This window comes from Schistocerca nitens, chromosome 2, assembly GCF_023898315.1.
Source record: "Schistocerca nitens isolate TAMUIC-IGC-003100 chromosome 2, iqSchNite1.1, whole genome shotgun sequence".
Classification (NCBI taxonomy): domain Eukaryota; kingdom Metazoa; phylum Arthropoda; class Insecta; order Orthoptera; family Acrididae; genus Schistocerca; species Schistocerca nitens.
This window is the reverse complement of record NC_064615.1, coordinates 210,364,402-210,390,553: the sequence shown is the minus strand read 5'-3', so window position 1 is coordinate 210,390,553 and position 26,152 is coordinate 210,364,402. Positions and strand designations below refer to the sequence as shown.

The 26,152-nt window shown below is 37.7% G+C and overlaps 1 protein-coding gene across 2 annotated transcripts in view; it reads right to left on the bottom strand.

Annotated features, from left to right (window-relative positions):
• Window positions 1-5,916: 5,916 nt before the first annotated feature.
• LOC126235920 (adenylyl cyclase 78C-like) overlaps window positions 5,917-26,152 on the bottom strand; it is a 751,097-nt gene continuing 730,861 nt past the window's right edge. For both annotated transcript variants that reach the window (XM_049944876.1, XM_049944877.1), the window contains exons 18-22: window positions 24,333-24,439; window positions 23,764-23,878; window positions 20,679-20,824; window positions 11,283-11,493; window positions 5,917-9,241 (exon numbers count right to left, since the gene is read on the bottom strand). In XM_049944876.1, the coding sequence (XP_049800833.1) occupies window positions 8,871-9,241; window positions 11,283-11,493; window positions 20,679-20,824; window positions 23,764-23,878; window positions 24,333-24,439 (950 nt within the window). In that variant the 3' untranslated portion in view covers window positions 5,917-8,870. The remainder of the gene's footprint in view (window positions 9,242-11,282; window positions 11,494-20,678; window positions 20,825-23,763; window positions 23,879-24,332; window positions 24,440-26,152) is intronic.

The window sequence follows — 26,152 nt, the reverse complement described above, 5'->3', positions numbered from 1 at the left end:
TACTATTTTTATTTCACTTGTTTTCTGCTTTATCTTCATCGTACACTGAAAAGGTGATTCAGAATGAGTTTTGTAAATGTAATTCTTGGTGTAATTATGTTTGTTACATACTGTAGTTATGAATGTGACTGCCATTTTCACTTATTCTGGTGTTGTACGCTTTCTGTTTTTATTAACAAGTTATTTGTATTTGTTTTCTATGGACAGAGTAATATAAAACCATGATTTTGTATGAACTGTAAGTTGATGTAGTTAGAAGCTTTGAAAGTGTTATGTGATGCAAAGTGCATAAGCGATGTAGAATCTTATTGATAGGTCATTAGAGAAGGCAGCAACAGAGTTGAGAGTGGGAAGAAGTGTGTGGAGTTGATTAGAGAGCCTGTATACAGAGAGAGTGACCATAGGTGAAGTTGCCCATGATTGGTTGATTAGCTTTGGCAGAAAAATGGTGCCAAATGTCTCTCGCATTCCCTATGCTTGCCGTGCTTTTGAGTTGACTTGAAGATCAGAGAACTTTTGGAATCGATTAAAAGGTATTTGAATTATTGAGAGACTTATTATGCGTTGTGCATGCATGTTCGATTTAGTTGTATATCGTTTTTAGTACATAATTAGCATTTGCAGTCTTAAATACGAGTTGAAATAATAAAGCATTTTGTAATGAAGTCGGTAGGCCTACATGTTTGAAGTAAACACGTTAGTAATTGTACAGTATTGTTTTTGACATCTATAATTCGTTCTGCAGACGTTCGTAAACGATGCCAGGTTGTGCTGCATTTGGTTGTTCCAATAGAGGCGAAGGCGGATTTTGCATGTTAGCATTTCCACGCAATGAAGAAAGACAAAAGCAGTGGGCAGTCGCAGTCAACAGGGCTGACATAAATCAAACAGGAGCCTTGTGGAAACCAACCAAGTACTCTTATCTGTGCGAAGTAAGTCGTTTTTACTTTTTACTACATATAAAACAACTTGCAATATACATAGTTAAATTTGAAAACAGACCTGTAAATTGGCTGTATGAAAATTATTATAACACATTATTCTTATAAACAAAGGCATTTAACGAATGATTTCGCTATATTGTCTTGTGCTTTTGATTCGGTGAGTGTGTACTCCACTACTGGCCATTCAAAAGTCCCACCCGCAGTTTGGCAGAAAAATGGCCGCCGTATCGTCCAGTTGGCCACTCTCTCCCTATACAGGCTCTCTAGAGTTGATTGTCGTGTACCGCTACACATTGTGTTTGGGGCTGGTGAAAAATGTCAGTGTTTGATAAGTGTCATATGTATGATCTCAGTGTGTACCACAGTTAAAGAACTACTGACTTTACATGTCTCATTGCTCATTTCCTGGACCTGTTTTTGGCTGATTAAGCATAAAACTTTGATATGCACACTGATAAGTTGTATGCATGCTGTAATGATACTGTTTTTGATTGTAGCCATCACAAGCTGGTTAGTGTATACCACAGACTGTGCAATGAAATAGAACATATAGTAGCACATTTTCATGTTGTAGTACATTTATACAAAGGACTTTAACTGTGAATGTACAGTGTGCTGATTGCCGCATGACTGAACGTTTGTGTATACAATTGTGCATGGCACTTATTGTTGAGTTCAAACCATGGACTAATGATTTATAGTACATCTACTCGATTTACTTTAGTAGTGTGGATTGATATACTGTGAAAAGTGCTGCGCCACAGTCATAAACAATAAATCTGAAAACTGCAGCTAAAATGGGTAAGAAACACTATGACGTCAGTTTACATCATGCATTAAGGGAAACAAGCATGTTTAATTTTTGTTTTAGTATGCAGATTGGAATTAGTTCTGCAAACTCCAAGTATACCTGTTACATTTACAACTGGCACTCATGACCAAGGAGGTCAGCAACATGACACCAGTTACTGGATTACACGCTCAAGAATCATGGGCTAACAATGTAGATGTTGACAACTCACAGGCAGCATCACATAAGTGGAAGCTATTTTGAAGGAACTTTGGCTAAGAGACACCATGAACTACATTGTCCTAATTAGTAATGTAAAAACTCTTTGTACAGAAACAACAATCACTTTTCTTGGTCATTTGTTTTATGTAATTGCAAACTGTCGTAGTGTAATACTATTCAGCCTTATCTCCAATAACATTCAGACAGTAGTTAAAACTTGGTTTCATTCAATTATTTCTTTTCATAACCATAGTAACTTTGCAAATCTATTAATTTCTGACACAGACATTTTTGCAAACAATAATTACTAATACTAATGAAATAAGAGTAGAAGAGTTTTGGTTTCTGTTGAGTTTCTGCCATTGTTTATTAATTAATGTAGTCTGTAAGTGTTTACCTACATTTGCATGTTTTATAGTTCTGCATTTAATCTTGCATGAATTATTGTGTTCTGCTGATGAATTTTGCACACTATGCATTAATTGTCATTGCGTTAGTAGGTAGAAACATACCACAAGTTGTTCAGTTTGTCTGGGAGAATATTTTATCAATGGTAATGTGTTTTTTTTGGGCTAATGGGTGATCATTCGTAATGTTATAGTTTCGGGGCACGTACTTGCATGTGTGAATGTAATGTTCAGCCGAATTGAAGAAAAGTAGACTACTCCTGGTTCTGGTTAACTTAGAATTTCTGGGAGCGGTAAATGTAGGGGAGACAGTCTGAGTGGTTGAACACAACTGGTTATAGGCCAGTCGAGGTTTGAAGAAGTGCTGTTTCGGATGATACAGATACATTTTGTGATATCCTCTGATTCTTTATCACCACAAGGCTGACTGTTTGTTTGGAAAACTGCAGTTTTTCAGATCCTAGGAGAGTATTTTGAGTCGCCTATTTCTGTATGTGAGGCTGACCTGGTATTTCAATGGCAAATTGTGGGAATGCTTGACTACAAGATCAGTAAATGAACATTTTTGTTGCATTTGTGCTGAGTAACAACATCAATAACAAGGATGACAAATGGAAGGACTGGGTGTAATTTTATTCTTCTAAATCGAAAACAATGATGTGGTCTTTCTTCATAGGAAGTACTATTGGAGACAAGTTAAATACAATTGATTTAAACACTCTGATGAACTGACACAGTTCAATGGGGACAATGTGGTGGAGTTAGGGAGGGAGGAGTCTGAAACTTAGAAGTTTGACAAGTTGACGAAGAAGGAACTTGTAAATTGTGTTATAAGAGACTAAAGAAAAAAAAAACACACTTCTTAAGTCAGAGTTATAAGATGCAATAAGAACAATAGGCTCTCATATTTCCCCGCAGGTGCAGTTCGAGTTTCAGTGGAAGCACCCTATGATTCTCTGGCTGGTGCAGGATTTGATTAATGCAGTGAAGCTCCAGGAATTATTGGTACCATTTTCAGGGACGACATATCATGTAATTTCATTAGTATGTGGCAGGAAGGCTTCTGCTTTAAATCAGTGGTCAATAACAATCATCCATCTCTTCTCAACTTAACAGTATTCCAGTATAGGATCTCATCAAACTGCAACTATGATACCAATTCCTAATTGCAAGTAGCTTGCACTGTTTGCAGACATGGCTGTCTGTGCCTGCAGAATGTTCACTTTCCTAGAAAGGCAATGGAATGGAGCAGAACTGTGTGTTGCCTAGACATCACAATGGATAAACAGTCAACAGGAACTGAAGGGAAGGGTGCTGAGTTGACTCAAGCACCTCTACTTGATGCTGAACCCTACACAAACATGAGCAGAAAACCTGTCTCATCCTGCAGAAGTTGCTGCTGTGACTGACCTTCACATTTGCTGTCACAATGTGGGGTAATGCATTGGATTCTCATGTCCACATCAGTACATCGCAAATATGCCTACCAACCTGCCAAAGGACTTCCCACAGTGCAGCTGCACCAAGTCACAAGTGTATCTGCCTCAGATAGCATTTTTGGGAGCCTGCACTATCCCTTTACCATCATAGAAAAAACACATCCTATTGTAAGGTTAAGTGTATTATATCTAATGAGGCAAAGTGTTTGGTAATGTGACAAACAGTCATTGGGCATTGTAGTGCTCACAATGCAAAGTTTTTTTCATTCAAACACATGCTCATTTTCATGTAGTCAATGAGTCATTACAGTATAGTAGAGATAGTCAGAATTGAGATGAGAGGTGTTATGTTGAATAGCAATGAATGTGAAATTAATATAGATTATAATAAAGACTACTCCTCACCTTAACTTGTTGAGCTGCTGTTTTTATCTGATACTTCAAAGTAGCTACACTGTCAGCAGTCTACATTGCAGAAAAGTCAGGAACAGAATTAAGCAGAATTTTCATTCCTCAGAGCAAATACTGTGATAAATTGTATGGATGGTTAATACAGTATCCTTTTACTTTGTTCGAATATCAGGGGATTTTCAGTTTCCTGCCCAACATCTAGCAGCAACCTGTCATAAGGTTTTCTGCAGAATTTAAAACTCCATTCTGAAACCTATATCGCAATTGTATACATTGAAATTATTTTTACTTCTAGTATTTTAGTTGTGAATTGTATAGTCAATCCTACTTTGCATATGAAACACGCATACAATTACAGATCACAGGATCCTAAAAAGGCTTCTGCAGGATGTCAAGTTGACAACTTGTTACTGCACCTTTCTATAGAATTAATGCTTCTCTGAGCTCAGCTGCACTTCCATAACAGACTACGTCATATAGGTCAATAAATGAGATAATTTCTAAGTTTAAAGAAGACAGGAGTTAGTTTTCTTGTCAAATTCAGATTACCCCTCAGTTTGTTGTCCATCTGGCTGCCTAGGGAATGCACATATCCAATGTGTGCATATTATGTGTCTAGTGTCTGCAAGTAATTTTCATTTGTTTGAAATTGTGCAATATGTATTTGTAAACTTAAGGATTAAGATGCTTGCTGTGAACCTGTTGATGATGATGATGATGTTGCTTTGGTTTGTGGGATGCTCAACTGTGTGGTTATCAGTGCCCGTACAAATTCCCAACCTTTGCACAGTCAAATCTCGCCACTTTCACGAATGATGATGAAATGATGAGGATAGCACAAACACTCAGTCATCTCAAGTCAGGTGAAAATCCCTGACCCTACTGGGAATCGAACCCAGGACGCTGTGCTTGGGAAGCGAGAACACGACTGCGAGACCACGTTCTGCAGACGTGAAGCTGTTGAAAGCATGCTCTATTATTCTCTGGGCTGCATCTGGTGTGCTTAGGCAATTTACAAAATATGCTTGTGTCATTCACTAGTGTAATCACCCAGTGATAATTAGTTGAATCTGTGCACAATACAAAAACCAGAATCACACCAATCATGACATGACTCCTTGCTGTGAGACACATTACATGCAATGTTAGCTATACTGGCAACAGTAAAAATGTCATTAAATGGAGAGTAAATATCTGAAAGTTACTAAGACTGTCCAAGTTTTGTGTAAGTCATTATAGGATTTTTCTTAGTTATTACATAATACAATGTGTAGATGCAAACACTCTAAATTTTCTAATGAAATAAATATTTATGTAGCAAATCAGTATAAATAAATTAATGACCAATATATTTTCTTGCTTTTTCTAGATATCTCTCCAAATTTTGGGGAAGTGCTTCAGTTTCATATCTCAAATTAGCTGGCTTAGAGTTAAAGATGGCATCCTATTAAGTTTGAAAATCATCTTCATTACTGATAGTGATCCTTCAAAGAATACAGGATATATATTAGTAATGGGGGAAGTATGAGGAAGTAATACCAGGATAGTAAGGAGGAAGTGGAATGGCATTCCAACCAAGCCCTGAAATAGTTTTTATTGTCTCAATATTGTCCTAGCATGCATTATTGTTCACTACAACACTTAATGCAGCTTCTTAATTTTTTTCGTTGATGACCATAAAACTTTGATACATTGGCAATAAATGGAAACAACTATGATGTTATTCTGGGAAGCATTTTGTGGTACACAATGACTTTATTCAGTTACCACACACTCACAGTCAACTACTGTAGATTTAGAGAAACTTTTTGCAAGGAGTTTTGCTTTTTGTTAGAGCACGAAAATTTCTTCTATTTCATTATTCACACACTATTTCTCTAGAAACTGTCACAATAAGGCGGTTCGAATATGCAGGCCAAGTCATGGTATAAATTAACAAGGAGAAATAGCTGCCACAATTTGTTTCTATAGGCTGTCTTAACAGTTTATTATTACTGAATGTAAACTGCTACACTCTATTTGTCCTTATGAAGGTACTGATTGAACATTTCATACAGTTAATGAAAAGCCACTACAATGGAAAAGCTGGGGCTTTTCTCATAGTGATAAGTAGCTGCTGTTTACTGATTACTCACTGTAAATGTTTATAGAGTATACTGATAACCGATAAAGAATAACAATTATCAGTGTACAACACACGTCTTGCTGCAAACAATGACTTCATTTGCGAAAATAAAGACATATAAAAAGTTATTTTCGGAAATATGAGTCAGTCCTATATTATACATGGATCACTACTGCACATTAATATGTCACAGAAAATAGTTATGGAGTCAACAGTTACAATGAGATATAGAAAATAGTTATGGAGGCAATGGTTACAAAGTGATCACATCATCACAAAATTTAAAAGTCTGGTAGATCTGTCATCATAAACTTCTCAGTAATCTCTTTATTCTTACCTCATCTATATTATATAGATTCCTTTTTTCTTACTGTTTTGCAGGTCCTCTCTTACCTACATATCCTGTTGTTTTGATATAGCAGTTCTTGTTCTCATTCAAATTTAGCTGCCCATCTCCTACACTTTACTGCAGTCACCCAATTTTTTGTTTGTTTATTTCTACCTAGCCTTCTTTCTTTGTGAGCCACTGAGCTGGCTAGTGATGAGGGAGGGAGAACGTAAGTTAGCAGTTTCATGCTGGGTCTGCTTATAAGTTGTAATTGTGGGGTTGCAGCTGGATAAAGATGGGTAAAGGAATGCGTACAATATTTTAATGACTATAAGACACATTTTTTCTTTGAAAAATAACCTCCAAAATTCTGGTATGTCTTATACTTGAAATTAATACAAAGATTTTCCAGTGTTTGATTTACAGTTCCTGCCAGTCTCTGATGCTGCAGAAAACGTATCTCTATTTGGCATTACTGGATTCAACTGGCAGCAGCAGTGCCCCAATCCGATGAACATGAAATGCGGGGAGTCACAAGCATGCTAACACTGTCTCCCTCCCACAAATCCAGGACCTGTCTAGCATATGATGCATCACTACAGTCAACAGTGCCAGTGAAATTGAATTGGAAGTGATTTGTGTTATCAGTGACAGTACATTATTTTTTTTAGTAGCTAGCTTACTAATGAAAAAAATAAAAGGTGTTCACATGATGTGGGCCATAAATTGAAAATAAAAGCATAAGCAAAAGAATATGGAAACAGAGCATTTCAGCCACCCTCCACCAACAGAAAGATAACCATTTTCAATTGGCAGGCTAGTAAAGAAGAACTGAAAAAAAAATGAAGAAGATTAAATGTGCAAATAGATGACTGAATGTAAAATGGCCAGAACGAGGAGATAACGATTTCTAGGGTTAAGTATTTTTTTAAATCTGGCCTTGCAATCTAATAATAAAAATGGTAGTTATTTTAAAAAAAAGCTTACAAAATTAAGGTGCATCTTATAGTTTATGGCATCTTACATTCTGTAGCATCTTATAGTCCGTAAAATACGGCAATTGTCTTACTGTAAGAAAACTGAATTCATATTATTGGTATAGTTACATACATATTTGTTCTTCTCCCTTTTTGAACTTGGATCCAGTGCCCAAAGAGCAACCTAATTTGTTCCCTAGTTTTCTCTTTATTTCTCTTTCTCATCACAGCTGATGTTTATTGCATTCATATATGCTTTGTTGCTACTTTTGATTTTCTCCTTTTTCATATCCCATCTTGCTCACTGCTACTCTGCAGTTCAAGCCTGGAAAAATATTCTCTGTTGGTGGTCTCATCATCATTTGCTTTTTATTCATCACCTGTATCTGTACTGGCCTTGTTTGTTAAACTTCGTTTGTTCTTTCCCCTGTATTTTTTATTGTACAGCTTTGTATATAATTCCATAATCCTTCCTCTTCAGTAAATTCCATATACTTTATTTTATAAGATTCCAAGGCATGGGATTATTACTTTAATTTGTTGCTCTTTCCGTAAATGCACCTTTTTTTACACTCAGACTGAACAACTTATATTTGTGCAAGTATCAAACCTATCTCTTTATTCTAATGGAAGTCTTAAATATTTTGTGGGATGTCAAAAACAGTACAAAAATGAAATACAAAACATGAATAGAAAATGTGGTTCAACTATCAAAAACTTATGTACATTTACCAAGGAGTATATACAAAACAATATGATGTAAATATACCATCATTTTGTATTGTGTTACCTTTTATAATTCAAAACTGTCCATCTGAACAGGAAGTTTCCTCATAACAATTATGTATATAGTCCACATATAATAAGTATATACAATGTTTTTACAATAATGTCAACTATATACAAAAGTACTGTGGAAAGGAAAGACAGTAAATTAAGTGCTAACAAAAGGTCTACACAAGTACAAGAAAAGATACCTTAAAAGTAAAATTTCAGAATGTGTCACAAGAAGTTTTGTACTAAATTTATTTTGTAAACTTAAATACTACAAAAATATATCATCTCTACTTTCTTACATTTCAAACTCAGACCAGTGGCATTATCTGAACTCCGAGAGTTTTTCTTGATGTAATTAATGACTCAGAAGTCCACAACTAAATAGAGATGGACAGTTAACCATACATATTTCTTGCACATACCAGGACATGGCATCAAAAATTACAAGTCTCATCTAGGAATGGTTGGAGGATCTTTGGTGCCATTTGTGACAAGTTTTGGTTCAACATAAGGAAAAGCTGGTTTCTGTTGTGCAGGGTTGTGATCAGAAACCAGTGGGGTTTGTGGAGCAGAAGAATGCTGCTGCTGTTGTTGTAAACTCCACAAAATACCACTGTTGTTACGCATAGCATTGGGATCAACCGATAGCTGTCGCACACTACCCCGTCCCATACTTCTGTGAGCAGAATTTGATGTCGGACGTCCTGATAATCTAACACTGCTGTAGTTATTAAAACGGTTAACAATTCCACCTCCAGCAATATTATTCCCATCCTTCTTCTGCTGTTGAGATCGTGCTCGTCCAACAGCAGTGCTGCTTGCTGTATTAACAAAATAAAATTTCAATACAGTGAACATCACTGGATGAACTTAAAATGTTAGCACATATAATCATAATATGCAAGCCATTTGCTTTAATTCTGGAATGAAATACATTTGTGATGTCAACACAAAAATGTCATAAAAAACTGCAACATTAACCTGTCGTGATGATGGTCCAAGTCACTTACTATTGTCTTGTAATATATAAAAGCTTTAAAGTTGGTAAAGTTTTAGATTTTCATTTCTCAATATTCTTACCAAGTAGTTTAGACAAAAAGTAACACAGTAAAACAACTTCTGATCCATCAAACTCATCCACTCACACATTTTATTTTGTAACAATATTATGAAAAGATAGTTGCTACTCAACATATAGCGGAGATGTTGGGTCAATGAAAGGTATAACAAAAAGACTGTTGGAAGGTTAGCTTTTGGCCAACAAGGCTTTTTTTTAAAACAGACACACACACACACACACACACACACACACACCACACACACACACACACACACACACACACACAGCTCAGACAAACATGACTGCAGTCTCTGGCAGCTGGAGCCAGACTGAGAGTAGCAGCGAATATGGGAGAGGCAACTGGATGGGGGTAAGGAGGGGACTGGGAGCAGCAGGAATAGCAGGGGAGGGATGGGGGATGGTAAAGTGCTGTTAGGAGCATGCAGGGATGAGGTGGAGAGTAGGGCAGCTAGATGGAGGGTGGAGGAGCAAGAGGGGGTAACGGAAAGTGAGAGAAGTGAAAAGACTGGATACGTTAATGGAATAGAGCAGTGTGTAAGTGCTGGGATGGGAATAGGGATGGGCCTAGATGGGTAAGGAAAATGACTAATGAAGGTTGAGGCCAGGAGGGTTGTGGGAATGTAGGATATACTACAGTTAGAGTTCCCAACTGTGCAACTGAGAAACACTGGTATTCATGGGAAGGCTCCAGATAGCACAGGCTGTGAAGCAGTCATTGAAATGAAAAATGATGTGTTGGGTGGCATGCTCAGGAGCGGGATGGTCCAGTTGTTTCTTGGCCACAGTTTGTTGGTGACCATTCATGTGGTCAGACATCTTGTTGGTTGTCATGCTCATGTAGAATGCAGCACAATGGTTGCAGCTTAACTTATAGATCATATGACTGGTTTCACAGGTAGCCCTGCCTTTGGTGGGACAGGTGATGTTTGTAATCAGACTGGACAAGGTCATGGTGGGAGGATGTATTGGACAGGTCTTGCATCTAGGTCTATTACAAAGATGTGAGCCATGAGACAAGGGGCTGGGAGCAGGGGTTGCATAGGGATGGATGAGGATGTTGTGAAGATTCAGTGGGTGACAGAATACCACAGTGGGAGGGGTAAGAAGGCTAGTGGGTAGGACATTTCTCATTTCAGGGCAGAGAGTATCCAAGCTTTATGTTGCAAAGAAATGTGAGGTGAAAGGAGCTTGTGAGAACTGTGGTAGGGAAAGCAAATGGTTGACTTTGGTTTATTGGGAGAATTTTATGAAAGAGTGGTGCACTGGTAGAAAAGACCGCATATAGGATGCTGGTATGACCTACTCCTGAGAAGTGCTCAAGTGTTAGGGATTGAAGGAAGACATCGTAACAATTCTGGACATGTTGGGAATGTGGGTCTCACAGGGAGTGTGCAAGGGATAAGTACCCGCAGCACACTATCCTCTGTGCCCTCGATGGCTCAGATGGACAGAGCATCTGCCATGTAAGCAGGAGATCCCGAGTTCGAGTCCCTGTCGGGGTACACATTTTCAACATGGCCCCAACGATGTATATCAATGCCTGTTTGCAGCTAGGGTGTCGATTTAATTATCATAAAAATGGGAGTGACATAATAATAGATAAATTACACAGAGAAATGATGTGTTGGAAAGTAAACTGTGGAAAACTTCAGAAAAGCTCTACTCTGAAACTCAACAAAAAAATACCAGCAGTTATGAGTGCCTTAGGAGCTACATATTGCTTAACTTCAATGCAGGAAAGAAACAGCAGAATCAGAATAAACTGAAAAATTGACACTCACATGTGTTGCCCTTACGGATTGTCTGGCGGCGTCTTGCTTGGACCATTCCGTAAACAACAGCAGCTAAGCTGTTGTACTGGCTGGGTTGCCTAGTAAATGTTGCAGATCTACTCGTACGGCGTCCAAGAACATAGTATGTTTCCATATCACCTTTACCTTTCACTGCTATTGTCCCTCTGAGTTGTACCTGGTAGCCTCTAGCTTCCAGTATCTGTAACAAATCATTTAAATGTGAAAAAAGGAGACTCATATTTCTGGCAAACATAGAAATAAGAACACTGTAAAGTCAAGGTTCTTAAAAGAGTGAAATTTAAGCAGCAGACCATTAACACGTAAAACTCATTGAAAACATAAGTATAAATCACAACACATAACTTGTAAAATCTCCTTATACTAGCCTAAAGCTTTTCTTGCATGAGCTCATCACTAAATTGAAATGCTTTCACATTTCTGACTCTGATCAAAGGCACCAGGGCATATTACAGTATCCATTTAGTTACTGAGATAATAAAAAAATATTGATTCTCAGTATGAACTAGCACTAAAACATAATCTGAAAGAAAATCCACAATTTTTTCAAATAAATGTGATTCCCTCCGTCCTCCTTGTAATGTAAGAACCTCAGCGAGTGGTGAAGAAGGGCAAAGAGGGACTGATAAAAGGAATCACTTGAAGATCATGACTGAAACAACTTTCTGTTGGGACTGACAAAAATTAATGTGAAAAGCGGAAAAATGTAAAATGTGGGAGAATGTAAAAAATGATATTTTACTGTAGTGTGAATGAGCTTCCACAGGGTTATTTTTCCCCTCTTGAATGTAATCCACTTCTGTCTATTATCTTGACAAGCACGCCTGAGAAAAAATTTAGCTTCAGAAGTTCACATATTTTAATATTCTTTTATGAGGGCATATTGAAATATGATGCCTTTGAATCTTTTACATAACAACTCTTAAAGATTTTTAAATAAAACATATGTTACTAACATTCACAATCTTTATTCTTCATGTCTACATATTTATTTCCCAACATAGTTACTCTGTTGACAAACATATTTCTCCTAACTTTATTAATGGAGACACAGCCTCACCTCTGTTTGTGTCATCACTATCAAAGTACTTAAATGTGTTACGTAAGTATGGAAACAGATGAAAATCGAATTAGGCCAAGTCAGGACTGTATGGAGGATTATCAATGACAGTGAACCCAAGGTGTCGAAGTGCTGCAGATGTAGCAGTGCTCGTGTGTTTTCTGGCATTGTCAAGCTGTAAGAGAGGGTGCTCCATGTGTGGATGAACTCTTCCAATTAAACACTCGATTACAGCATATGGTTTCTCATGCTCCATTGTGGTTACATTACACAATGCCATTCAGAACCCTCTAGTGGCAGAGGCCTGCAAATATGGAGACATGAAGAATAAAGATGGATAATGATAATAACAGTTGATTTAAGAGCTCTGACATAAAACATTTGGAGGCATTGCTTTTCAACATGCCCTTGTATTTGCTATGATTCCAGTTACTGAGTAAATAGATGAGTTTGTAAAACAAGCAAAACTGAAGCCAGTCTGGAAATCATAAATCAGATCAAGTTGCAGCAGTCTGTATCCCATATTATTTGTCTTAAGTTGTATTATAAACTCACGAATGAATGCAATTGTGTAGCTAATGGTCAGCTGCGAGCCTTTTCTGATTGACGCTTCTTGGACGGCCTGTATGTCTGGAGTCTTAAGTATAACTGTCTCCTATCAGTGACTGTATTGGTGTGTGTGTGTGTGTGTGTGTGTGTGTGTGTGTGTGTAATATACTGTCTTGTTAATGTCATTGTTGATGATGAGAGAGGTGACAGAGTGAAATCTGGTGATGCATGTGTTAACATAGGGAAACAGTACAGCCACTGAGAGCTCTTCCATGCACTTAAGTACATATTTTTTTGTGAAGTCTCTGTGTTGCGATTTACGTCTGTAACTTTCGTCCTACAATTTCAGAGTTACTTCTAGATAGTTTAGCTTTTGTGAAGAAGGGGCAATTACAAGTTTTTAAATAACATTTCAGACAGTATTTCCTCTGATGTTGAAAAATTCAAAATTCTTGAAAATTAAAATAAACTAAGATTAAGAAATATAATAAAACAAACATTGCCATACAAACAAAGGATCCCAAAGGTTACAAATGGGTGTATATAAAATATGAAATATAAAATATGACCAGAATAACCAAAAGCATGAAAGTGATCAGAGTACTATACTCACAATAGTACTCTACAAAATAAGAAAAAAAGCTGGTATAAAAGTACGTAGATTTTAAAACAGGTTTCATAAGGTCATAAAAAGTCTGGTTCTTACTGACTGACTGATCATTCGGAATCCCACCCTTACTGCCAGTTAAATGTTGAGAAATTCCCATCTCTTTGAGTAAGTTCAGTCCCCCCCCCCCCCCCCCTTCCTTTTTTTCCAAATGAAGTATACTTAAATTATTTAAGGTTAGAGAAAGGTGACAACTAGCTTTCAAGTGTTCGGCAAAGGCTGATTGGTTTATGACATGACATTTTTTGTTCGATAAAAGTTTGCAGAATCTCTTCTTGAACATCATACCTCTTTGCCCAATGCAAGATGCATCACACTCACAGCAATTAATCATATATCCCCCTGAACTGTTAAATCTGTCGGTATATGATTGCTCATTTATTCATTATGAATATAACAATTTTGAAATTTGTTAGCCGCTGAATTAAAACAAAGAGAATTCCAGACAAGTCCTTTTTTATCATTGACATGTCCATGAAATATTTATCATCCTTAAAGGACCAAGGCATGATCTCAGAGTGCTGGAAGAAGGCTTCAATAAACTGCATCCCAAAATGGAATTCACTCACAAATTGATGGATAAATATAATATACTTAACTACTTAGATTTGCAGGTATAATTCAATGGAGGTAGTATACTATTTGATATTTACCGAAAAGCTACTACAAGTGACATGGTGATACAAGCTTCCTCTTGTCACCCAGTCCACTACAAACTTGCTTTCTTTAAGGCTATGATTCTTTGGATTTGTGAAAGGGCTGTCTAATCTCAGCTACACTGCCATTAATAACAGCTATAACCTGGAGGCAGTTGACTATTGGAGGCAGTTGACTATTTTACACAACGGAGACTACACAAAATGAAAACATCCTCCTTACATCTCCAACCAATATCTCCTGATTCATGACAATCCCCTTTGTAGGAAATATTTCGTATGACTCAGCCACACTTTTAAAAAAATACCATATTAATATTGCATATACATCAGCAAATTGCAAAGCATTATATTTATAACAAAGAACCACATAGAGACAAGTGTAATGGTTCTGGGGTATACATGATTAATTGCAGTGAGTGTGATGCACCTTACACTGGGCAAAGAGGAATGATGTTCAAGGTGAGATTCTGTGAACATTTATTGAACAAAAAAGATCAGGTCACACACCAGCATTTGCTGAACACTTGAAAGCTAGTTGTCACCTTCCTCCAACCAGAAATAATTGAAATATACTTCATTATGGGAAGGGGGGTGGGGGTGGGGTGTGGGGGTGGGGAGGGGGGGGGGAACTGAACTTACTCAAAGAGATGGAAATTTCTCTACATTTAACTTGGGCTTCTGAATGATCAGTTTGTCAGTAATAACCAGACTTCTTATATTTCTATTATAAAATATATCTAATTTTATCTCATTTTTTTCCTTCTTTTGTGCAGTGTACTATTACAATTTTACTGCTTGGGTGCCATCTAATCACTTTCACATCCTGCTTGTAGCTGCTTCTTTTTATAATAGTATGCCTACATGAGTTTAAGACCTACTGATACTAGCACCTTCTGTTGATGTACCACTTTATTAGTGCAGGCAACACGGTTTTCCTCTGTATTGTACTTTCAGTGTGTCTGTCTATTAGACCATTCAGTCACCTGGGATCCAGGTCATTGAATGTATGTGTGGCTCTATGCTGCACTTCACCTGGTGGCTCTGGCTATTTTTCTTGTGCCCTTTCCTTCACTTTATGCCTGCCTACATACATTAACCACCAGCCCTGTTTTCATCTTTTCAGTATTTATTTTCTTGTAGAAAATCTGAAGAAGCCTTAATCACTTGAAATGAGTTATTTGTAATAAACATAACTTTGCATCTGTGACTGTCTCTCTATCTAATTATGGAAACTGGTTGCTGGCCTTTCAGCCCATCATGGAATGGAATAAATTGTATGTTTACAAGTCACTTGTGTGACCCATCCTAAAATATTGCTCAAATGTGTGGGACCACACCAAAAGATACTAAGAGGAGACACGGAACATATACACAGATGGGCAATACAAATAGTTACATGTTTGTCTGGCCCATGGGAGAGTGTCATGGAGATGCTGAAAGCACTGAAATGACAGATTCTTGAAGATAGGTGTAAACTATCCAGAGAAGCCTACTTACAAAGTTTCACAAGAATTGGTTTTAAAGGATGACTCAAGGAATATATGAGGGCTATCCACAAAGTACATTACGTTTTCGTTTGTGTCCATTAGGGGAGGGGCTAGCGCGGCCATCTTGGTGTCATGGCATTCCGCCGCTCAGTCGGCATCCTGCCGTGCTAGTGAGAGGTTCGTGCTGTACTCTGTTGAGTTACTGTGACAGTTTGAAATGTCAGCGTTAATTGAAAATGCTGTGAAGTGTGAAGTGCGTGCTGTAATAAGGTTTCTGACTGCAAAAAACTGTACACTGATAGAAATCTATCAGCAGCTTTGTGAAGTGTATGGGGACAACATAATCACTGAAGGTGGAGTGCATCAATGGGTCATAAAATTTAAAAATGGCCGAACTAACGTTCACGGCGAAGAGCGAAGTGGAAGACCCAGCATAGTGATTGCCAAACTTGTCGAAAAAGTCGATGCCGCGGTCCGTGAAAACCGTAATTTCACAATAACGGAACTCTCTATGAGTTTTCCACAAATTTCACGAAGTTTGTTGCACGAAATCATTACCGAAAAGCTTGGATACCACAAGTTTTGTGCAAGATGAATACCAAAAATCTTGACAGAGATTCACAAAAATTAGCGAATGGCTGCAGCGTTAACGTTTTTGGATGCTTACGAGAAAGATGGTGACTCATTACTCGATCGCATCGTTACTGGTGACGAAACACGGGTTAAGCATGTGAACTGTGAGACAAAATTGCAGTCAATGCAGTGGGGGCACACAAATTTCTCCCAAAAACCCAAGAAATGCATGCAGACAATGTCGGCAAGGAAGGTGATGGCGACTGTCTTTTGGGACAGAAAAGGTGTGATTTTTGTGGATTTCCTGGAAAGAGGCACTACACTAAACTCTCAAAGGTATTGCCAAAGTCTGCACAACCTCAGAAGAGCAATACAAAACAAGCGCAGGGGAAAGTTAGGCTCAGAAATCTTGCTGATTCACGAGAACGCCCGGGCCCACACGGCAAATGCCACGCGTGAAGTTCTCAAATCTGTTAAGTGGGAGTTGTTTCCTCATCCACCATACAGTCCCGACCTGGCACCGAGCGACTTCCACTTATTCCCAGCAATGAAGAAGTGGTTGACTATGCAGCGTTTTGATGACGACGCACAGCTTCAAGAAGAGGTAACCACATGGTTGAAGGCGCAGGCGGCCGAATTTTACGACGAAGGAATTTCCAAGCTCATCCATCGCTACAATAAGTGCCATAATTTAAATGGTAACTATGTAGAAAAGTAGTATTTAAGTGTGGCTTTCATATGTACATAATAAAAAAATTTTCCAATACTTTATTTATTTTTAATTCCAAAACGTAATGTACTTTGTGGATAGCCCTCGTACTACAAACTATAGTGTCTCTCCTGCTCAAGTGGTGAGGACAAGATTAGATCAATTACAGTTCACACAGAGGCATTTAAACAGTCACTCTTGCTGCACTCAATATGTGAATGGAATGGGAAGAAGCCCTAATACCTGGTACAGTTATGCACTTCACAGTGGTTTCAGAGTATCGATGTACGAGCAAATGTAAATGTGATTGAACAATTCAGTGTCTGCATGGCACAAGGCATTCATGCAGAGCTGTGAGCAATGTCGAGAATGAGGGCCATGATTGCCGACCCACACCAGCATCACAGACAACTACATTTGCCATGTTCAACAACCTGTTTAGGGTGACAGACATTTTACAATAACTGAGATTGCAGATGGGGTCATAATAAGTTATGGAAGCACTTTTGTCATTATCACAGTAATTCAGAAAGAAGTAACCATATTAAAATAACGAGGTTTGTTCAAAAAATTCTAATACTTTGTCCACAAAATTTTTCCACACTTACCTATTATTTATTGTGCATGGTCTCCTTTGATATATGCTCCTCCACGACTGATACACCACCCCAAACACTGTTCCCACTTCCAGAAGCGATCTTGGTACGCCTCTTGCTGGATCATGCAAAGCGCTGTCTGCAAATTTTCTTTTTCTCATCTATCATTGCAAATCTTTGTCCTTTCAGTTGGGTTTTCAGCTTTGGAATTTAAAAATGTCCACAGAGGCCAGGTCTGGAGAGTACAGAGGATGCGGCAGCACAGTGATTTGGTTTTTTGTGCAATAGTCACGCACCAACAGTGATGAAGGTGTGGGTGCAATATCATGATGCAAGAGTCATGAACTGTCTCACTACATTTCACACCATTTCCTTCTCACATTTTCTAACAGGCATCAACACATCCCAATAGTACCATCAATTAACAATTTCTCCCTGTGGCATGAATTCATGATAAACTAATCCTTCAGAGTCAAAGAAAACTGTCAGCATGGCTTTGACATTTGATATGACCAGATGAGTTTTTTTATGCTGGAGAACCTTTCCCAACCCATTGTGAATATTGAACCTTATGATTCTCTTAAGGAACATCTCATTCTCTTTAATGCAATCCAAAAGCTCTTCACAGATTGCGAGGCAAAAGTCTTTTGCTCTTGACTCATGAGCATGGGATGAACTTGGCAGCAACATGATGCATTCCAAAATGCTGTGTCAGGATTTCATGACATGATCCAACTGAAATGTTACATTCTTCTGCAATCTCTTCGACAGTCAGACTTTGATTGGCACACAAAAGTTCGTTGACATTCCTGAGATGAGTGCCGTCAACAGATGTTGAAGGGTGGCCTGAACAAGGGTCACCTTTAACTTCTGTCTGGCCATTTTTAAACCACATGAAGTGTCTCTGTAAAGGTTTCCTTGAGTTTCACACAAAGTTTAGTGCAGACGCATTGCACCTCTAACTCTGCCATCTCGAAATTCGCAAACTGTGCGACACAATGGTCTACTCAATACAACATTGAACAATAACTAACAGACATACAATAATGAAACTTACAGCAGTTACACATAAAACACAGATGTATGCATGGATGCCAATCACATTTTTCTCCAACACACTACTGGTGGGAAATTATGAATACTGAAAATCACATCACATAAAAGAAAAGGTAGTTTATCACATTCCCATACCTTGGAGCCATTTTGGAAAAACTTGTGCGAATATTTAAGAACACAAAAGTAGGAACTAGTTTCCAAATAAATAACACCGACAGAAGCTAATCCAATGTAAAATAACAAAAGTGAATCTTAACTAAATCAGGATTCTATAAGATGCAGTGTGGCAAATGTCTGAAGTACTATGTTGGAAGACAGGATACTCTTTAAATAGTAGGTTTAAGGGACATATCAGTGACATAACAGGCAAATGGATAGCAGCACTTGCACGTTTGGTATTTGCCTTACAGAGAATAAACATAATGCTGATAGTATACAGAAGGGGAATTTTGTACTTAATACAGAAGGGCAGAACCATGAACATTTTGGAGGAAATGTAAATTTAGATCATCTCAAGACTCGCACTAAAGATCCCTTAAATGAACAAACGCATATTTAATAGAATATTTCTAGACAACTTCAATTCAGACTTTCAAAAAAATGGTGAACATTAGTTGAATGCTCCTTGTAACTGTTATCAGTACCTCCCTCTCATTATGTGTTCAATATTTCTATGCCATTTTATTACTTACAGTATGAGAAGTCTTGTGACTAGGGCCTCACGTTGGGTAGACCGATCACTGCTTGCAACTTTTTCGATTTGATGCCACTTTGGCGACTTTCATGCTGATGGGGATGAAATGATAATGATTCGGACAACACAACACCCAGTCCCTGAGCGGAGAAAATCTCCGACCCAGCCGGGAATCGAACCTGGGCCCTTAAGATTGACATTCTGTCACAATGACCACTCAGCTACCGAGGGCAGACAGTATGAGAAGTTATGTAAGTATATGAAGGCATTTTGTGTCTCTGCATGATCATGAAGTGTTTTACTCAGATGATGATTCAATTTAGTGGCTGTACTTTTATGTGTAACTGATAGGTATGTATTTACAATACATGGTTTCTTTGTGGCATGATGCCGCATGTCACTGTACTTTATATCCCATCCTTTAAGTAATACAATACATGAAATATTATATACAGTCGGGAAAATTATGTAATACAGGAAATTTTTAATGGATTTTCTAGTTTGTGGATATGTGTGTTTTGTACCAGTGTTAATAAAATTTGGATGGTCCCCATTTCCCCTAACCTTAAGCTTACCTTAGGCCCTACGCTACCAAATCTTTTGTATCAAGAAACCTGCATGCATCTTAAATGTAGTACTTGGAAGTGATGTTAATACACTGAAGCTGATTCTCACCTGTTTTGACCAATATGGTGTTCATTGCTGACATATGCAGCAAGCAAGAATCTAGTTTCAAGAGATTTTAATCCCTTCTGTTGCATACCGATAAAGTCAGTTAAGAGAGCTATGTTTATCTGCTTGTTTTTTATGTATTCTCGTAATGAGATGGTGTATTTTATACTTTATACAGATGGTGTATACAATGAATGACAACACGAACCATAGAGTCTCACACCATTTTAACCATGAATTTTCATGGATGTATAGTGAAACATGTACGTAATATTCTAAGTGGTATCTCTAACCTTGCTGTATATATTAATTGCATCTGTAACAACTTGAAAAGGATCCAAGGTCAAAATTGCAATTGTGAGAATTATAATAAAAAATGTAGTCAATGAGAAATATGTTGTCATTAAAAAAAATCTCAATATGTGGTGCAATAAGCGGTATTGTGGCCCCAGCACTTAAAGTTATCTCAGAGTATGCTTGTAATTGCAGGGAGAGAAAGAGAATCAAATGGAACTGTATTTAAACATTTCTTTCTTTTCTTTTTGCCACAGAACACAATACATTATAATCATACTCTTGCAGTTATATTACATCAGAAATTTGCTGAAGCATACATTAATTTAAAAAATTGATGTTGCTCTTACCATTGCAGTTTCTTTGGGTGCTTGTATCTGTCCCATCGTTCCTGTAGAGTCCATCCTAGAAGCTTCGTTTACAGTATTTCCCCAGATATCAAAAACAGGTTTTCGAGCACCAATAACACCTCCTACAAGAGGACCACAACTGATACCTGCAAAACATTCAAAATAAAAATAATTTAACTGATTGTTGTTATGGTAGTCCCACACTATTTGTAACTATTTTCTGTGCAAACAGTTGATTATTGATCAACATTAGTTCCTTGCATTGCAGAAAATAATCAAAATCCAGGAATCTTTGAGTAGACTGTTAGAAGACAACACACACACACACAAATATTTTGATCTTACATACTGAGTGATCCATTTTGAATTCAAGCTTGTACTAAAGGCATCTCGCTGTTTGTGATGAGACTTGAAAAGGACGAATCATCCTAAATAATTATTGCAAACCCTGACTAGTACAGATCCGTGACTACTAAAGATCTGCTTTCACAAGTAGTAGAGGAATAATAAACTAATGAAATTAATGATTTACCAAAACCTGCTTTACAATGAAAAGTGGTGAGAAATGCGTGAAAACCAGTGGAAAGACATGGCTTAATAAGTTTCTAATGAAGTGAGTGTGTAATTTCAGTACAGTACATACTGATCAGCCAGAACATTATGAACACTGACCTACTATTGATATAAAGCTTTCTAGGTGATAGCAGCACCACCTGATGACGAATAACTGCTAGTCAGACACACGCACTGTGCATGTAGTAACGGTGAGCGGGCTGGCCATGTGTAGAATGGGAAGGCGTGTAATCTATCTGCTTTTGACCATGGGCAGACTGTGGTGACTCAGAGACTTGGCATGAGCATTTTGGAGTCTGCGTGACTTGTCGAGTATTGGAGGAGTGCTGTGGTGAGTGTCTCCAACATGTGGCATAATGAAGGGGAAACCACGTCCAGACATTGTGGGGTTGGGTGGCCATCTTTTATTACAGATGTCAGACATAATAAGCTGAGCAGACTGGTAAAACAGGACAGATGGTGAACTGCTGCAGAACTAACATCAGACTTTAGTGCTGGGCAGAGTACAAGTGTGTCTGAACACACTCTGCACCAAATACTCCTAACGATGAACCTCCAGAGCTGATGACCCATGCTTGTGCCAATGTTAACACCATGACATAGGCAACTATGACTGAAATGGGCATGTGATGATCAGCTCTGGATACTGGCATGGCAGAGCATTGTATAGTCTGATGAATCCTGGTACCTTCTTCATCATGTCGATGTCTTCCAGGGGACATCTGCAGGGCTGAGACAAGCTGGTGGCGGCTCTATTATGCTCTCGGTAACATTCACATGGGTATCCATGGGTCCAGTGGAGCTCATGCAAGGCATCATGATGGCCAAGGAATATCTTACACTGGTTGCAGACCAAATACACCCCTTCACGTTGATCACATTTCCCAATGGCAGTGGTATTTTTTAACAAGATAATGCACCATGTCACAAGGCCAGGAGTGTGATGGAGTGGTTTGAGGAACACAGTGGCAAGTTCCACCAACTTGCCAGATCTGAGCCCAATCGAACACATCTGAGATGTGATTGATTGCGGCATCACAGCTCATTCCCCCCCCCCCCCTCCTCCCCCCCAACCCCCCGGAATTAGAGGTGACTTGTGTGTGTAGATGTGGGGCCAACTCTCTCCAGCGACCTACCAAAGGCCTCACTGCTTCAGCGCCATGATGCATCACAGCTATTATCCATGCCAAAGGTGGACATACTGGCTATTAGGTAGGTGGTCATAATGTTCTGGCCAATCAGTGTACTTGTTGTTCCTGTTAATAGCCTGGGTATGCTATTAACTGATAGTGTAAGAGTTGGTGATTATTATATTCACCTGTTACATTTCAATATATAAATAGCACAGGAACTATTAATGTGAGAGTTACTGCTTATGCCAAGAACTGCTGAAAACTTTTTGGTGCAGTTTTATTGCAGTTGTTTACTCTACCTTGTTTCTGTAACTTTACTACAAACAATTTAATTTCTGTTTGCAGCATTTTAAATTTCAATGTAGATTATTTAGAGTTTATTACCTTCTCATGCAACTTCAGTGTTGCTTACTTAGTTTCAGTTTCCTAATTGCTCAAAAGTGGCTACATAATTTACCATGGTCTAAAAGCTGTGCACTATACTACTTGGCTTCATACAGTAGCTCCCAGTCCATTGTTCTTGAGAATAGGTAGAGTGAAACACAAAGCATAACAAATATCACTGGCTTCACCTTCTTGTTCTATTACTGACACCCACAGGAAATAAGCATCTGAGAAGTGAATAACAGTGTCATGCAGATATGCTGTAGCATCAATTAGCATAACTAGGATTTTGCAAAGCAGTGTACTGGCCACTGGGTTTTATGTGACCCATGCCCTCTCCCCCCCTACTCTTCCAATCCTTCAAGTCCCTTGCCTTCACTGTTATTGAACACACCTGTGATGCCATAAATCAATATATGTGTACTTTGGACACAGCTCTGATCAATCTCTGAGAGTGGTGAGTGGTAATTTAACAGCTATAATGGTTCTCCAATAATGTTAGTGTTCTATGGAGTCCATACCACAATGTGTCAATATCGTCATAGGGGTAGGCGGAGGTGGAGGGGGGATGGGGTGGCAAGAGAGTGCTACAGCTTTCTAGATGGATGAAAACAGATAAATTATAGCTGAGGGAATTGTAAAATGTGAGGACATAGGCTATGATGAGAGGGAAAAGTCCAAGAATTAACCAATGACTGGCAGCAATGATTCAGTTGCAACCATTGCAACTTCCTTTTTTGCGAATATGATGTTCTCATACATTTCTTTCACTGACTGTACAATCTGTATTGTCCCTGCTAGTGATCTTTGCACACAAGCTTATTCCACTAAAATATTCCTTACTTGAATTCTACTCTGTTCAGATGGAACAATATCAATTACAATATAGAAGTCTATACACATTATAAATTAACAATCAAAATTAAAGAACCAAGTTAACTGAATGACAAATATTTTGACAACATTTACACAATGTGCCCAACAGCAATACATACCAACTCTGAGATGGAAGTTATTGAAGGAATGTTTGTTAACATCATCAAGACGTTGCTTCATTGCTAGAGCAAAATCTACAAGGGCACACAGATGTTCCAGTTCATCTTCATCTGGCTGTACACAAAAAAGTTAATAAACATATGTTCTTTCATATTTAAGACAGAATATACTGGAACTGTTTTATTACATCATGTTATTCTTTGCAATATTAATTTGTACATTTATAAAACTATGTGTCTTTGAAAGTACGTGCATTTATAACATTGTAAATAAATTTTTATAGCATTATCAAGCATTAACATCTCTATTTCGTAACTCACATTATACATAACATAAAGGACACAGATTTTGGGATTAAAAAAACTTACTATGAGTCTGTCTAGACTATACTGATGGAGAATCATACAAATACTGAAACAAAATGCTGTGTATTCATAAATAAGGCAAATATAAACCAAGTCTGTGTTATTGTTCTTGGTGTTTTAACTTTTTTGAAATATATGTGATACTAGCAAGCAATCTGAAATGCACAAATGATACAGTCTAAAAGCAAAACTGATTGTAATACCTTGTGAGTGGGGTTTAGACCAGAAGCGGCCATATAAGTAGATGCAACTGTTTTGACTTTCTCAATGCACTTGAATCGCGGTTCATCTAAGAGCTCATCAAAGTCAGCTGTAAAAAACACACACAGATGAAACAGCAATAAATTATGACATGATACTACTGCAAATACATGACTGAGGAATACACAACTAGTCACTTGTTATGAGAAGCAATGGGTGGTTGGTAAACTGAATAGAAGAATTGTACCAAACTTTCAAACAGATTATCTCTTTGGGTGAAGCAATGAAAATCAGTATCTATGTGATGTTGAAGTGTAGTGATGCCAGAAGTTAAAGGGTCTCAAGGAAAAATGTGATACCAATTCGGCATTCAGCAGCCCTCCACTTGTTAGACTTAAATTTGCAGTAGGGCTACCTAACTCTTCACCTCTCACTTTCTACTCCAAAGATCTCTTGGAAAAAGGTCTCTTTAGCTGATTATCTACAGAATTCATCATGTTGCTTGCACAATCAAGCCAACCCAAGGATAATGTCACATCTAACCAAAAGAATGTAGAAAGTTATGCTTAATAATTCAGTCAATGTAATCAGAGGAGATTTCTCTGACGTTGGAGAAACCACATGTGGAGTTCCCCAAGGATCAATCTAAGGTCCACCACTGTTCCTCATATATGTAAATGATCTTCCATCTAAAATACTACAAGCAGAATTAGTTATTTTATAAGTGGTAAACAATGTCATTGACTGGTTTTCTGGCATCTAGAGGTGTAACTCACAGTGAGAAAACAATAAACAGGGTTGAAGCTTCAAACATTTTAGTCATCCCTATTGATGAGAATTTAAATTGGAAAAAGCTTATTTCAAAAATCTTAAAACAGCATAGTTGAGCCACATTTGCACTTAGAATCATTGCAAATCTTGGGGAGAGATGAATCAGTGGGTTGACATATTTTGATATTTTCATTCATTAATGTCATTTGGAATAATGTTCTGGGGTAATACATCTTTAAGAAAGAAAGTCTTCATTGCTCAAAAATATGCTGTAAGAATAATATGTGGGGTTCAGCCACAATCACCTTGTAGACATCTGTTTAAGGAGTTGGGCATTCTGATTACTGCCTCATAAAATATTTATTCCCACATGAAGTTTGCTGTAAATAATTCACTGCAATTCAAAAGCAACACTGTTGTACATAATTAAAATACCAGAGGAAAAATGAATCAAATAATTACTCAACTTTAAGGTTTTCTTTAGCACAGAAAAGGGTTGCATACTGCTGCAACTAAAATTTTTGGTCTCTTATCCAGTGATATAATTTGTCTTACACACAGAATAGGAAAATTTGAAAATGAACTAAAATGGTATCTCCTTCACAACTCCTTCTATTCTGTTGAAGAATTTCTAATATTGCATTGTGTAAAAGGTGGTGGGAGGAATTACTATCTCATTTCTCTATATTTAATAACAACAATTAAAAAGAGACTTATGACTTATAAATCTCCAGCTCACAGACATATTTACAAATTAATTTGCGATGTGAATGTATAGTGACACACTCCACATCATTACGAGTTACCATGCAAATGATCTGTGGAACATGAAACTAACTAATCAATGTTTCATTTGCATTTCATTGGCACTTCTGTTGTTTCAAAAACATATCAAAATTATCATTAAGTGAATTTAGAAAAACATAGAGTTTCACTGTAAATTTGTATGTAATGTACGTCACAAGAAGTATGTCAATTGCTTAAGTTAAGACAATGATTCTGTACTGAGCAATGTTATCCCTAGTCACTGGTTTTGCCAACAGACAGCAAT